General features: G+C 34.0%; 2 protein-coding genes across 4 annotated transcripts; both read left to right on the top strand.

Annotated features, from left to right (window-relative positions):
* Nucleotides 1-805: 805 nt before the first annotated feature.
* LOC107917863 (phosphoglycerate kinase, chloroplastic) lies at nt 806-4,430 on the top strand. Its single transcript, XM_016847228.1, has 7 exons — nt 806-1,608; nt 1,962-2,039; nt 2,119-2,379; nt 2,597-2,914; nt 3,079-3,237; nt 3,584-3,789; nt 4,228-4,430. Exons 1-7 carry the CDS (start codon nt 1,168-1,170, stop codon nt 4,238-4,240), a joined length of 1,476 nt encoding a protein of 491 aa, XP_016702717.1. The 5' UTR covers nt 806-1,167; the 3' UTR covers nt 4,241-4,430.
* A 6,764-nt stretch (nt 4,431-11,194) lies between these two features.
* On the top strand, nt 11,195-13,987 carry LOC107917864 (phosphoglycerate kinase, cytosolic-like). 3 transcript variants are annotated; one of them, XM_016847230.2, is made up of 6 exons: nt 11,195-11,341; nt 11,421-11,658; nt 12,275-12,613; nt 12,782-13,099; nt 13,283-13,441; nt 13,556-13,987. In XM_016847230.2, the coding sequence occupies exons 2-6, from the start codon at nt 11,464-11,466 to the stop codon at nt 13,748-13,750; spliced, it is 1,206 nt and encodes a 401-aa protein (XP_016702719.1). In that variant the 5' UTR covers nt 11,195-11,341; nt 11,421-11,463; the 3' UTR covers nt 13,751-13,987. The 3 variants fall into 3 exon arrangements, with proteins under 3 accessions (XP_016702719.1, NP_001386768.1, NP_001314067.1); NM_001399839.1 differs by having other exon boundaries at nt 11,325-11,345; NM_001327138.2 differs by lacking the exon at nt 11,195-11,341 and having other exon boundaries at nt 11,348-11,658.
* Nucleotides 13,988-15,164: the final 1,177 nt, after the last annotated feature.

Here is a 15,164-nt window from a genome sequence, read left to right as displayed (position 1 = left end):
CAACAAAAGTGGAGTAAGATGGAACCACCTTTCTTCATGGCTTAGATAGATGTAAACCAAACTTGGGATCTCCTTCAATTGTGCCTAAAATTAAGCTCCAATACCAATGAAAGCACATTGGCTTGAATCTATCAAACTTTTCTATTGCAATTGATGTTGTAAGAATAGAAACGCAAAAGAGTAATAGGAAACAAAGATTGTTTATGAAGATCATATTAACAATCCTATCTCTATGAAACCTTTCTTTTAGAATTAATACACTAAATAATTTCTGGATATAATAAATAATTTAATCCATATCTATCCAATTCTAGGTTAATCAACCTTATTATTATACAATTGTTTGCAAACATTATGCTTGAATATCTTCACTTACAAAGTAAATCAACTCTCCAATAAATACTTAATAACAAGGTAAATCTACACACCAGAATGTTCCCAAAGATGAAAAAATATAGTTTAACAAACATAGTACAATATTGTGGTAGCCAAGAGCCTTATATTTCCATAACAAGGTACCTTGGTGTTCATTAAGTTGGGGACTTATTGAGTCACTTTGTAATTTTACGCGAGAATTTTTTTTTTATCGTTATAACATTGGGAGAATGGGAAGGGGATGACAAAGTGTGGACCTATATCATTTTAGTGTGAAATAGAAGCTTTAACTATTGCTGCAAACAAGAAATTTGATAACATGATTTTAGCAACAAAAGTACACTAAATGTGGTTAGGTAAAAAATTACCAGTAAACATATGGCATATAATTGATACGCTGAGTTACTGAGCTAATTAGGATTAGTGTAATTTGTTGAGTGAGTCAAAAGTTGTAACATATGATTAGGGATCTCAGCCCAATGTTGGTATTCAGATCCTATCGGTTGCGACCTTATTAGCGGACAAAGAGAAATAGTGAGGGAGTGTGGGCAAATCAAGAAAAGCATCGAACATCTTCAGCCTCTCCTCAACGATAAGAAAAACAAGAGGTATCTGATTTCCTCCTCCTCACATCCAATCATTTCTCCCTTTGCGCTTCACGTCCACATCTTCCCCATTCCCATCCACCGTTACATAAACTCCTTTTCCCCCCCTCTCTCACAGTTTCCTTGTCTCTTTGCCTTCACAACTTACAACTCAGCGTCTCCACTCTCTTTCTCTCTTCGCCTCCAAATGGCTTCTGCCACCACTTCCACCACTTTTTCCCTCCTCAAAACCACCGCCTCCACCACCTCTTCCTCCGCCTCCCGCTCTTCTGCATCCCTCATCCGCCTTCCCTCCACTCGCCGCCACCTCAAATCCTCTTCTCTCATCCACAGCCTAGGCTTCTCCTCCGCTGCTTCTGGGGACTCTCTGCTTTCCCTCCATGCCTCCTCCAAAGTTCGATCTTTCAAGGGAAAAGGGTCAAGAGGGGTTGTTTCAATGGCCAAGAAGAGTGTTGGGGACTTGACTGCCGCTGATTTGAAAGGGAAGAAAGTGTTTGTGAGGGCTGACTTGAATGTTCCATTGGATGATAGCCAGAACATCACTGATGACACCAGGATTCGTGCTGCTATTCCCACCATCAAGCATTTGATTCAGAATGGAGCTAAAGTCATTCTCTCTAGCCACTTGGTGAGTTCATTTCTCTTGATTCTACTTAGTTCTTGTATCTTGAGATTTATGGCCTTTAATGGTTAATTGACTTAATTGAATCAATTGTCAAAGCTCAATAATGTAGTTTAATGGAAATAAAAGTTTCTAGGTTTGATTTAACCAAATACAAGTTCAATGGTCCCAAGTACATATGTCGATGAGCAGATAAGTTGTTGTTTGATAATGTGTGTATACCATAATACTGTAAATGGATGTACTTTAAGTTTTCAGATAAATACGTAGCCATTTAAGCCTTCTACATAGAATAGTGGGTTCTTAACCATTTGGGCTTGAGCTGTAAGAATTGAAGCAATTGTTCATTGAATTTTCAGGGGCGGCCAAAGGGTGTTACTCCAAAATTCAGCTTGGCTCCTCTTGTACCCAGGCTTTCTGAATTACTTGGCATTCAGGTAATTAACGAAAGCTGAAAATTTTCCAGTTATAAGATGTTCATCCATTGTATGACAGTAACACTCATTAACTAAGCAGGTTGTCAAGGCTGATGACTGCATTGGTCCAGAAGTAGAAAAGTTAGTTGCTGCACTTCCTGAAGGTGGTGTTCTTCTTCTTGAAAATGTTAGATTTTACAAGGAAGAGGAAAAGAATGAACCTGAATTTGCAAAGAAGCTTGCTTCGTTAGCTGATCTCTTTGTCAATGATGCATTTGGGACTGCACATCGAGCACATGCATCAACAGAGGGTGTTACAAAATTCTTGAAGCCATCAGTTGCTGGTTTCCTTTTACAGAAGGTAGGATATGGCATTCTAAGTTCTTGAAGAAACTTGGTTTGTTTTCAATATCTGTGTTCAAATAGACATGTTTTCAAGTGAAGTTATCATTGTTTAACTCTGACATTACATTTAAACTACTATGGGTTTTTTTTTTTGTTTATGTATTATTATTGTTGATACATTTTAACGTTTTAGGTTCCCCTTATATTCATTTGCTATTCCTATCTTGTTACAGGAACTAGACTACCTTGTTGGTGCTGTTTCAAGCCCCAAAAGGCCTTTTGCTGCCATTGTGGGTGGTTCAAAGGTCTCTTCCAAGATTGGCGTCATTGAATCACTCCTTGAGAAATGTGACATTCTCCTTCTTGGTGGTGGTATGATTTTCACATTTTACAAGGCACAAGGCCTATCAGTCGGTTCATCCCTGGTAGAGGAGGATAAGCTTGAACTTGCAACATCACTTCTTGCAAAGGCCAAGGCAAAAGGAGTGTCTCTTTTGTTACCCACTGATGTGGTTATCGCCGACAAGTTTGCCCCTGATGCAAACAGCAAGGTTTGTTTCTACTTTCTACCCCCCTTCGAAGTTTGCAGAGCAATCTATGCAAAAGAAAGCGCTAGTAATCACAGTGACCGGAGCTATAAGTGGAAATAAACTGTTCTTTTTAACCTTTATTCTCTTGTCTTAGCAAGGATAAAAACAAATTTTGCTACTTGCAGATTGTGCCAGCATCTGCTATCCCTGATGGCTGGATGGGATTGGATATTGGACCTGATTCTGTCAAGACATTCAATGAAGCTTTGGATACTACCCAAACCATCATCTGGAATGGACCAATGGGAGTGTTTGAATTTGAGAAATTTGCAGTTGGAACTGAGGTATGCTTGAATTTCTTAACTATGCACTTTAGCTCTTGATGATATTCCTGCATACGTAGAATTAAAGGTATCCCTTTTCTACTAGTTGGATATACTTTTAAGTTCATAACCACTTGCTTTCCAGTCCAAACGAGCTGAAGCAAGCCTTCCTCCAATTACTTCTATAAATTATTAAAATTCATTTATTAGCCCTAATAGAAGTAATAAGGTAGGATGTATGCTTATAAGTTGCCTACCTTTAGCTAATAATAAGTTAGGATGTATGCTTATAAGGTTTCAAGATGACTGCTTTTATTTTTAATTTTTGTGTAAGTGAATGGGAATTAAGATTGCTTTCTGCTTGTAGGCTATTGCAAAGAAGCTAGCTGAACTTAGTGGCAAGGGAGTGACAACAATCATTGGAGGTGGAGACTCTGTTGCTGCTGTAGAAAAGGTTGGAGTTGCTGATGTCATGAGCCACATATCAACTGGTGGTGGTGCCAGTTTAGAATTGTTGGAAGGGAAGGAGCTTCCAGGTGTGATTGCCCTGGATGAGGCTGTTCCGGTTGCTGTGTAAGATCGAATCAAATTTTCCACATCCTCACTGTTTAGTGATTTATTCACAAATGAAATGCTTTATGATGAAAGAGATCTTTTTGTAAATGTACAACATTAAATCACTAGAAGAGCCCTTTTCTGCCTCTTCCTTTCTTGCTCCTTCCTAAATGGTTGTCAGAAGAGTGTTGCTCAAATAAATTGCTTTATTTTTATCCAAACCTTTTCTTGCATTATGATATTATATAGCCGTCCTGTATGGTTCTCTTCTGCAAGTATTGTAATATGCCCCTTTTTTTCTTCCCTTTACATTTCATTTGATATTCTTTGTATTACAAAGTCAAAACCACATAAAAGCATGATTCGTGCTTCTGCTTGTTGAACTTTATGAAGCTAATGAGAATTCCATCTCACAAATTCTTGCAAACTCACAATTTGAATTTGATATCATTGTAGTGCCAAACTGTGAAACTTGAAGAAGACAGGGATATGATGCCTTCTTATTACTTCTAGTTTGAGCTGTTGGTGTAAATTAACCCCAAACTTTCGATCAAGTAGAGATTTATTCTGAAATTGTTACCAGAACCAGATATTTACTATTGTAAGCATGAAAAATTGCTCTAAGCATATGAATACAAATGAACAGTGGTTTAACTTAACTGATCTCCTGTGGGTGTAGAAATTATTCCATCAAGAGATTTTGCTATGCCTTTATCAGGTTTAAGCTTAGCAGTACTTTGGTTCCATGGCACTAGTTTTGGTGGTTTTTTTTTTTCTTTTACAATTAGAAGATAAAAGAACACCAAACAAAAGTAGTGAAATCGAAGAGCAAAAGGCAACATAAAAGACCTTGCGTAAGTTTGATATCATCAAGTGCAAATTGACTCTTAACGTTCCTGACACGGAAGTTATTATTTCAACTGTAGAAAGAGATAGAAAGGCCAAAATCTGATCAGAAATCTGTCAACAATAACGAAAGCCACATAAAAATGAGAGGCCTTTACCACTTGTACGCATCAACTTTTTGTTCTGGTCACGTAATATGTCCTGCAGAGATCATGGGAAGCCCACTCCTGAAACCTGTTTTTGTGGCCATCATTGTAGGCATATATCATTTTCCACCAAAGCATCCATTCTTTTCAAGTTGTGGGTATTATTTAAATATAAAGATTTTTGCATTATTATTTTATGAAAAGACTTGGAAAGCCAATTAATGTGGGTTCAACTTATAACACCTAATAATATAAAACATGACCCAAGTGTACTTTTTAGAGCTAATTGGCATTCTCTTTGTCTTCTCAAAGCGCCCAAGTTCAAATTTCAACATTGCTTAAAACTCTTATTTTGAGTTAAAGATATCAATACCCTCATTTTCATTTAATCTGTACCCTACAATGTCTGACTATATTTAGCCAAAATGGCTATCAATGCTTTTGCCTAATGTTGAGAGAGTGTAGAGTTAATTTTCATAGCAAATAAAATAACAAGTCTGGGATTTGGAAAATCAAGAGTTTCCAAGGTTTACTTTACCTGGCTTTTAGAAAATCCAAAAACATATACACAGGATAGGGATTAAAGCTGGGATGAATTGTTTCTATCATCTGGTTAAAAAAAAAAGAAGCTACGAGATCATAAGGCCCGTTCGGTTAGTCCTGTGAAGAAGCAAGTGAATAACTGTGAGCTTCAGCTAACTTGCTTTGGCGAAGAGGTCATCAGGCTCCACACTTATGTTTTTGCGACAGACCACCTCCACTCAAAGATTAATACTCTTTTCCGAGCCTGCATCTCTGCAGATAGGGGCCCGGGGACTTCCTGGGTCCGAAGCTATGGTCATGACCCATTCACTTCGTCTCGTAGTTGGTTACAAGAGAAATCCAGAACATGTTATTATAAAGCTGGAAAAACTTTTCTATGTAATCGATGTGGGTAAGGGCACTTCTATATTGTTCTTTGTCCGTTTCTCTATCATATACAATTTATATAACATAATCATAATCATAATATATAAAAATATAAGAATGTGACGTAAATATATGAATTATAAAATTTAATAATCAGATGATAAGATTTGAAACCCATTTTTAAGAGGAAAAAAAAATACATGCATTAATGTAAATGCAAGTCCGTTTATAATTGAGTTGACTCAAAACGGAATCTATTTTTGGAATTAGAATATCCCACATTCAATCGCTATCATTGAGAATCAGTCTTTTTTTGGTCGGAAAGTGATTCGCGAAGCATCCATACATGGTCCTGCTCATAGCATCTGCCCCAAATACAGCGGGGTTATGCCGTAAATTCGCCATAAGCTTTTAACCAATTTAATCTTAGTAAAATTTCTAACCATTTTATAAAACTTAGCCTACAATGTTTTAACATATCAAAATTTTTAATAAAATAAAAAAAATAGTTAAAAATCTTGGGTTCTTCTCAAATTAATTTTCTTTATTTAGTTTAATTTCTATATTTTAAATTTATTCGTATGAATAAGAAATCACCATATGAATAAATGTTTTTATTATATGTTTAACAAAATTGGCTAGTATGTAATAAAATTTTGGTTTGTTATCTCAATACTAAAATTTCTAATAAACTATCAAAAATTTCTAAGAACCTAAACCAAAATTTTATTAACTTATTTTCCTCTTTTGCCTTGTGATTGATTACTTTTTAATTAAGATCAATTAAGAGTGTCTTGCAATCACAAACAAGAACAATTTTCTTTTGGTTAGGGATGTTGTTATTGTGAACCAAATTGATAACAACAATGATATTAAGTTCATTTTCTAGCTTATGAGCATTAATGTTATTTGCGAGTTGAAGTATATCTCTAAGTGCCCGTAATTCAACCTATACACTTATTACATGAGGTATGTGTTGAAATGAACCAATGATTCATTCCTGTCATTTCCAATGAGACTTCTAGCTCTTGCCTTGCTCAGTTTCCTATGGAAGATCCATCACAAGTCAATTTTAATCAATTAGATGTAGATGTTGTTCATGTAACTCTCTCAGCCTTAGGGGAGTTTTCTTTGGAAGTGTAATTATTTATAAATTGCAATATATGTTATACTATACGTTGATAATGGTAGTAGGAATAATCGCAAAGTAATAAAAATAATAATAAGAACATGTAGATTTTACGTGAAAAATCCTTATCGAGAAAAGCTACAGGTAGAAGAGGAGAAATTCACTAATGTTGAAAAACAAAAATACAAGAGGTTTTAGACTATGCACAGTTTTTAAAGGTTAAACGATTTTTTTTCAATTAATGTCTAATAGAAGAAGTATAGTCCTATATAGATTCAACTTGTGCGGCAAGGCTCGGACCTTTGCCCCCATAGATCCCCAATTTTGCTTCTCTATTTTATTTCTTTAACAAGTGAGTTGCACCTCAAACTTTTCAGGCCAGATCAAACGGGATTTAGATCACACAACCCTAACAATATATATTTATTATTAAAATTGTTATTCCCCAATTTCTAATGGTATCGAAAAATATAGTTTTAGAACCCCGTTTCTATAAATCAAGTTCATAAATGTTAAATAGGAATGTTTACAGAGTTAATATATTGTTGAATTGAAAATTGGCTAAGTGATTTAGCCTAAATTATGCTTAATTAAGGCTTATTGACTAAATTGTAAAAGTCCAATCACTATGGATTTTTAATTAGTAAATGGCTTGGGAACTTAAATTGCAATTAACTAAAGGTCCAAAATAGCTATTAAATCATGTTCAAATAAGACTTAGTGGACGGTGATGTTAAGTTACTAAGTATGATTAGTAATCGTTAAATGTAATTAGTTAAGTTAAGTTAAGTTAAATCTTAGTTAGAAAAGAAAATCACCTTTCTTCTTCACCTAAACCGACCACCATTATTGAGCTAAAGAAAATCTCCCAAGGTTGAAATATTCGACCATAATTTGTTAAGCTCATTTAGGTCATTTTCTTGTAATTTTTATAGATTTGAGTTCATGAGAGCTTGATTTAGCTAGTCCATGTACCAATTTGTGAAACTATTAAAGCTATAGAAAATTTTCATTGTTAATTTCTTGAATATTTAGGTGTGGAATTGATAGAAATTAAGCTTAGTTTAAGAAAAGGACTAAATTGTAAAGCTTAGATGTTAGTTTAGTACATTTGGGACCAAATTGAATAAAATGTAAAATTTTTATTAAGTTTTAGTAGGAATAGAAAATAGGAGGTTCCCAATGAATATATGTGAAATCGAATTTTAATCCGAAGGTTTAGATCGAAAGTTATGCTTGTCTAGGTTTTATGGACTAAATTGAATAAATTGCAAAATATGTGTGACTTCGTAATTGAATGTGAATTGATCTGGAATGAGATGTTGTTTATTGTTGGATTATTATTTGTAGCTAAAGATGACTACAGGGTTATCGAAAAAGAAAGGAAAGGCGAGAGTCAACGACAAATAACTCGAGTCTTCGGTTTGTATTTTTATGATCCAAATTATTATAATTATTTGATAATTATATTGTTTTGCATAGTATGATACTGAGGTGATTTGAAAATGATTATTTGAATTGAATTGTTATTATTGAGATTGGTTATCAAAATAGAGGACTAAATTGAATAGAATTGAAAATAGTGTAACTTGATAAAAAATATGAAATTGGCTTTGAATTAGGTTGAATCATACTATGTTATGTAATGAAATGATGAAATGTAAATTGAGTTATATGATGAATTGGATAATTGGTTACTCTATTAATTGTTCGGGCAGAGTTAAATAGAGTTGGCATGCCATAGGATCGATTGAGTACGGGTTACTTTGGCTACATGTCGATGAGCGTTAGACACATTTTCCTTCAGAAGTTTCAATGAATGTAGGGCACAAGTTTTATTTTGTTTATATTGATTAGCGCTGGATGCAATTTTTATTTCGGTTATACGGATGGGCGCTGGATGTAATTTATTTACTTCGGACATTCCGATGAGGCACTAGGTGCCAAATTGGAGTGTTGGTTGGGATACATGTATCCGTTCGAGTCTGAGTCATATTAATGAGGAATATAAATGGTGAATTTGGTTGATTAATATTTGGAAAATGATTAAATCTTATAAAGTTAAATTACAAGTATTTATAAATGATATTGATTGATAGCATGTGAAAGATCATGCGAATCGGTTAACAAGCCTAAGGGCCAATATGGTAAGATAAAAAGTGAAATGATTCGATTCAAAAATGAAATATGATATAATTAAATATTGATAATTTAGTAGAAATGCAAATATTATTGACATTAATAGTATTGGAACGATATGGATACTTAGATTGATAATTTAAGTAATGTATAGTTGATCCATTTGATAGAATTGGTGCAAATTGTGGCATATATAGATATATGTTGAAATGTGATTGAGAATGAACATGAATTGTATATGAATTGATTGTTATTAGGATATAAAGTTGAATGTATACAATTGATTGAAACTTATGTTATTTTGACTTGAATTATGAACATACAACTGAGTTTTATCACTCAGCGTACGGTTTGTTTTCTTGTGCGTAAGTTTAGGTACATCTCGAAGTCCCGAGCATTGAATCCAGCATCTAATCTGAGATTCCCAACTCATCAATGTTTGTAAAGTCTCTTTTGGGTTCGTTATATGGCATGTACCTAGATAGAGCCGGTTTTGGTTTAAATGTAAACATTTAATTTTTAAATGGTAACTTGACATGATCAATAGCTTGAATTCTTATGGTAAGAATTGGTATATAATGAGAGAAGCTCAATTATAGCCATTTTGGTTATCTATACATATGAATGAATAGGTGGATTTGGTAAATGCTAAGAATGGTACAAATGTGATATATCAACATGTATTTTTGAACTCTATATGTATGAATGGTATATTAACTATGATAAAATTCATTGGATATGTGTTTTGAGTTTTTAAATTGTATGAAAATGAATTTGAAGTTTTATACGTGAATGTAAATAGGTATCAAAACTTGATCATTTGAAGTTAGTATGTCACATCGTGACGTCGACTGTCTGATGTTCCAACAAGATTAGGTTGCCATGCCATGACGTGACGTTAGGCTTGGGTCACTGCGATGAGACCTATTCAATATGTTGTGTCACGACGAGGAACCGCTTGACGTCGAGCTGTCAACCGAATAATTTGAAGTTCTTACAATTTGGTCATATTTTAACCTCAAGTTAGTTCTAGAGTTTACGTAAGCTCGCATAAGACCTAAAAACTGTTGTATATTGTATTGTATTCATGATTGAGTTGAAAACTGATCATTTAATAGTATAAATTGAATGTAATTGATCGTAGTTGCTCTGGCAACGAATGTGACGCCTTGAATCTCGGACCTGGTGATTGGGTCAGGTATTAGGGTGTTACAAAAATATTGGTATAAATATTTTTTGAACAATATATTAAGAATATTGTTTAAAATTTAAAATTATTATTGTTAAAATTTATTATTAAAAAATTATAATATCAAAAAATTTATTAAAATAATAAATCATATTTAATATATTTAATATATTTAATAATATTGTACTTTATAAAATTTATTTTTAATAGTTTAAAAATTAAATAAAAATGTTATTAATATTATAATATGGTTTATTGAAGTTAAGCTTTATATAAAAATAAAATTACTCATAAATAAGCTCTTTCGAAAGAAATGATTTATATTTTTCTAAAGAGTAAGTCAATTTACATGAAAAATGACTTATTTCCCACTAATCCATAAATCATTTTCTATTAATTTAGCTATTTTTCATGAAATTTACATAGAAAAATGAAAAAAAATTATAAGTCATTTTCTGTGAAACAAACACACTAGTAATTGATACAGATAATTGATAACAAAATTACATAAATTCTCAATTTTATAGGGACTAAATTGATTGTTTGAAAAAGTTCGGAGCCTAAACCTTAATCTTAAAATAGAAAAGGAAAATCTATGTGCCGCTTTGCTTGAATCATGGGGCTAAAAAAAAAAAAAGGTGAAACTACACCCATGGTCACTCTAAAATAAGGTCTAACCTATTTTGATCACTTCAATTTTTTTCTTAATTTAATTATTCTAAATAAGATAATTATACGAATTAATTATTGTAGTTAAAATGTCCGTTTTCTTTTAAAGGATTACTGATATGGCACATTAGCATATTAAGTGGCAAATGGCATTTTTATTAAACTTTTGACTAAAGTCTAGGGTCCTTCCTATAATTAGTCCAAAATATTTTCTTCTTAAACTTTATAAAGAGACCCTCAACTTGAGTCAAATATCAACAAAAAAATCACATGTTAATCACTCAATAGGCTAATATGTCATGTTAGCAATCTGTTAAAGGCTAATGGAAATTTTAATGATAGTGATTAAATTACACAATTATCTTATTTAAGTGACTAAATTAAAAAAAATTGGAGTGACCAAAATAGTAAAGAGACTACTATAGAGTGACCATAGATGTAGTTTACCCAGTAAAAAAACCTGCGTGCGCTTCGCTTGTATTAAAACCTTCTCGATCCTTCGTTTCTTTTAACTGTCTAGATATATCCGCCTCTCTCATCTTCGTAGGTACTCTCACTTTGAATACTCCCATTTTCTTATTGATTTTGCAGATCGGTTCTCTAATCCTTTTTTCGGGTGTAGCGTTGTTTATACGTTTGGTTGTTGTTGAAGAAGTGCTACTACCATGGCTACAAAGAAGAGCGTTGGGGACTTGAAGGAAGCTGATTTGAAGGGAAAGAAAGTGTTTGTTAGAGTCGATCTGAACGTTCCATTGGATGATAACTTCAACATAACTGATGACACAAGGATCCGTGCCGCTGTTCCCACCATCAAGTATTTGATGGGTCATGGCTCTAAAGTCATCCTCTCTAGTCATTTGGTACCTTCCTTTTATTCCTTTTCTTTAGATTTGATTTCTTTAATTAAAAATTTTATTTTGATCCCATATCGAGTTGTTGGGTTTCTGTTTGCCTTTTGATTTATCTGCATGTTTTGATCTGGTGTTCATTGAGATCTTTTGGATATTTGTGGTTTTGGATATTTATATCTTTTATGTTCGATCTCATTTTCTTTTAAATTCTAAAATCACCGCATGGAGATAGTATTTATTGATTTTCGATATATCTATCAAGCATGTTCTGTGGCTGATATTTTCATAGTTGCTGTCTGTTTTTAACTCGTAAATTGGTTCACCTTTGTTTTCTCTTGATTCTGGTTTTGAGCTTGGTTTATTATTTGCACAATAATTGCATTGGCGAATGTTAAGGTAGAATGATTCTTCTCCTTATTCCATTAAATGATAGTCTAAGCTCTTAAAGAATATCTGGGGTACGGGATGAGTAGGTGTATGTTTTTCAATATAAAAGAATAATGATTATTTTGAATCTTTTTAGTTTTAGCAATTGGATACATGCAAATCCTATGAAAATTCTTTTTATATGTCGACCTTTTCTCTAGTTGAAGATTTCATGATATATTTCAAATTGCTTTTTCAGGGACGCCCAAAGGGTGTCACTCCCAAGTACAGTTTGAAGCCTCTTGTGCCAAGGTTATCTGAACTCCTTGGAGTCGAGGTTAAAATGGCAAATGACTGTATTGGTGAAGAAGTTGAGAAAATGGTGGCTGCATTACCGGATGGAGGTGTATTGCTGCTTGAGAATGTGAGGTTCTACAAGGAGGAAGAGAAGAATGATCCTGAATTCGCAAAGAAGCTAGCTTCTCTTGCTGATCTATATGTTAATGATGCATTTGGCACTGCGCACAGAGCCCATGCTTCCACAGAGGGAGTGGCTAAGTACTTAAAGCCTTCTGTTGCTGGTTTTCTTATGCAGAAGGTATTATGAATATCCTAAGTTTGAAAATGAAGCGTCTAATGATCCAGCGGATTGGTCTGATAGAAACCACTTAACCAGTCTGCTCGTTTTTTCAAGCATTTAGATAACATGTAATAGTGGAGAACTCTGTTGGGTTTCTTTGACATGCAAAGTTCTTTTTCTTTTTAGGAACTCGATTATCTTGTTGGAGCTGTGGCAAATCCCAAGAAGCCATTTGCTGCAATTGTCGGTGGTTCTAAGGTATCAACCAAGATTGGAGTGATTGAATCACTCTTGGCCAAGGTTGATATTCTCATACTGGGTGGAGGAATGATTTATACCTTCTACAAGGCCCAAGGACATGCAGTTGGATCTTCACTTGTGGAAGAAGACAAACTTGATCTAGCAACATCACTCCTTGAGAAGGCCAAGGCAAAAGGAGTCTCTCTCTTGCTCCCCTCTGATGTGGTTGTTGCTGACAAGTTTGCTGCTGATGCTAACAGCAAGGTATGTGCTGGTTATGCTTGTCCTATGAGTGTGTTGAGTGTACTATATCGCAATACATCTTACAGCAATACCCTGCACGGAAGCAGATTGTACATATGTACCTAATCTCTAAGTGGATATGGAGAATTGCTGCTTGAGCGGATTTTGTTTTGATGGCGTTTGAATTTTGTAATGTTTTTGCAGGTGGTGCCAGCATCAGGGATCCCAGATGGTTGGATGGGCTTGGATATTGGACCTGACTCCATCAAAACCTTCAGTGAATCTTTGGACACTACCCAGACCATTATCTGGAATGGACCAATGGGTGTGTTTGAGTTTGAGAAGTTTGCTGCCGGCACTGAGGTATGGTGAAGTGTGTGATTTACTGCCTTCATGAATTAGGTGGTCATGATGTGGTATCAGGTCTTTTAATTTGGTCATACTTAAAAATGGATTTTAATACTTGTTACCATGCAGGCGGTTGCCAAGAAGCTTGCGGAACTCAGTGGGAAGGGAGTGACAACAATTATCGGAGGAGGTGACTCTGTTGCAGCTGTGGAAAAAGCTGGGCTTGCTGACAAGATGAGCCACATCTCTACTGGTGGTGGTGCCAGCTTGGAGCTTCTTGAGGGCAAACAACTTCCTGGAGTCCTTGCTCTTAATGACGCTTAAACTTTTAATTTTGCACCTCTATGCTGTTTTTGAGCATTGTTCACTGCTGTAATGGTGGCTAGTATTTTTAGCCAAGAGTGAATTTTAGTAGAGCTGAGGTTGTAGAGGCTGATAGGGTGGACTTGTTATAAATAATTTGGTTTCTCCTCATTATCCATCAGAGATGCATTTGAATTGGATGTCTTTTTTGTTATCTTGATTGTTAATGATAAAATTGCAGTAGTGCTTGTTCTATTATACCCCTCTTGGAATGAGAATTTAAGGCTGAAGATGATTGAATTCACTGCTTTTCTATCAATGTTAGCTGGAAGATTGGGTAAACTACACTCAATATAATTGAGTTAATTTATGTGAAAAATTTCTGAAAAGTTTTTTAAAAATCCAATTATCAGCTGTACGGCTTTCCAAGTTATTTATTGGCTGAAATTGAAAAAAATGCTTTTGGAAGAAGGCATAATCGACTCAAAAGATTTGTTATTTTCAAAGAAAGAAAATAGTTATATATGCTGTATTTGTTTGTAATGAATTGTTTGATTGATTTCTTTAACTATATGTTTTTATGTAAAACATTAACACCTTTTATTAAATCTTTTCCCCTTTTTTGACTTCCCAGTTTCATCTAAAACTTTTTTTATTACTTTTCGCTTCTCTTTTTCAATTTTTGTTCCTTATCATTCATCAATTAAAGGGTAAATATTTGTATTTTTTGTTTTTTAATTTTTCGTAGAAATTGTTCCTTATTAAAATTTTCACTTGCATGAGACGTATGGAGATTGGGATTGCTGCTAAAATTTGAGGTTAGTTTATCGGGATCAATTTCATAGTGAATTACTATGGCTTGGCTTTGTTTTGCTTTGATGGTAATAATTTATTTTACTTTTTTAAGAGTTTTGATAGGTAATTGCACCGTACATATATTAGACTAGTATAATTTGAGTTTGGAAAAATATTTAGTACATTCTTAATGGTGTTTTTAGATTTATTAAATAGAGTTCATCTAACCCGCTTGAACTGATCTGACTCATGAAACCCATAGAGAGGTCCATATACTTGAAACATTAGTAGTCCAGTGAAGCATTTCAGTAAAACTAGAGTTGCCAACGCAAATAGTGTAAATTCTAAAGGGATAAGATTGTATATAATTTTAATTCCCTAGGACTCTTAATTATAGATAGATTCTAATCTCGATCGTTGATGTAACTTAAGTTAGTTTTGGGGGAGCTCAACTATAAATAGAGGCCCCCCTTGATTTGGATCATCCTATTGTACTTCATTCTTTTTAAGTTAAATAATATATTAAGAACATGTACTCAAACATCTTGTGTGCATCACTTTCCTATGGCTTTTCAGTTTTCTCTTTGCTCTTTCATTTAAAATTGCTTCCGCTATATTCCTTGGTGCCTTAAAGTATTTC

This window comes from Gossypium hirsutum, chromosome A01 (assembly GCF_007990345.1).
Source record: "Gossypium hirsutum isolate 1008001.06 chromosome A01, Gossypium_hirsutum_v2.1, whole genome shotgun sequence".
In the NCBI taxonomy this organism is placed as follows: domain Eukaryota; kingdom Viridiplantae; phylum Streptophyta; class Magnoliopsida; order Malvales; family Malvaceae; genus Gossypium; species Gossypium hirsutum.
The sequence above is the reverse complement of the archived record's forward strand: the minus strand, read 5'-3'. Positions and strand labels throughout refer to the sequence as shown.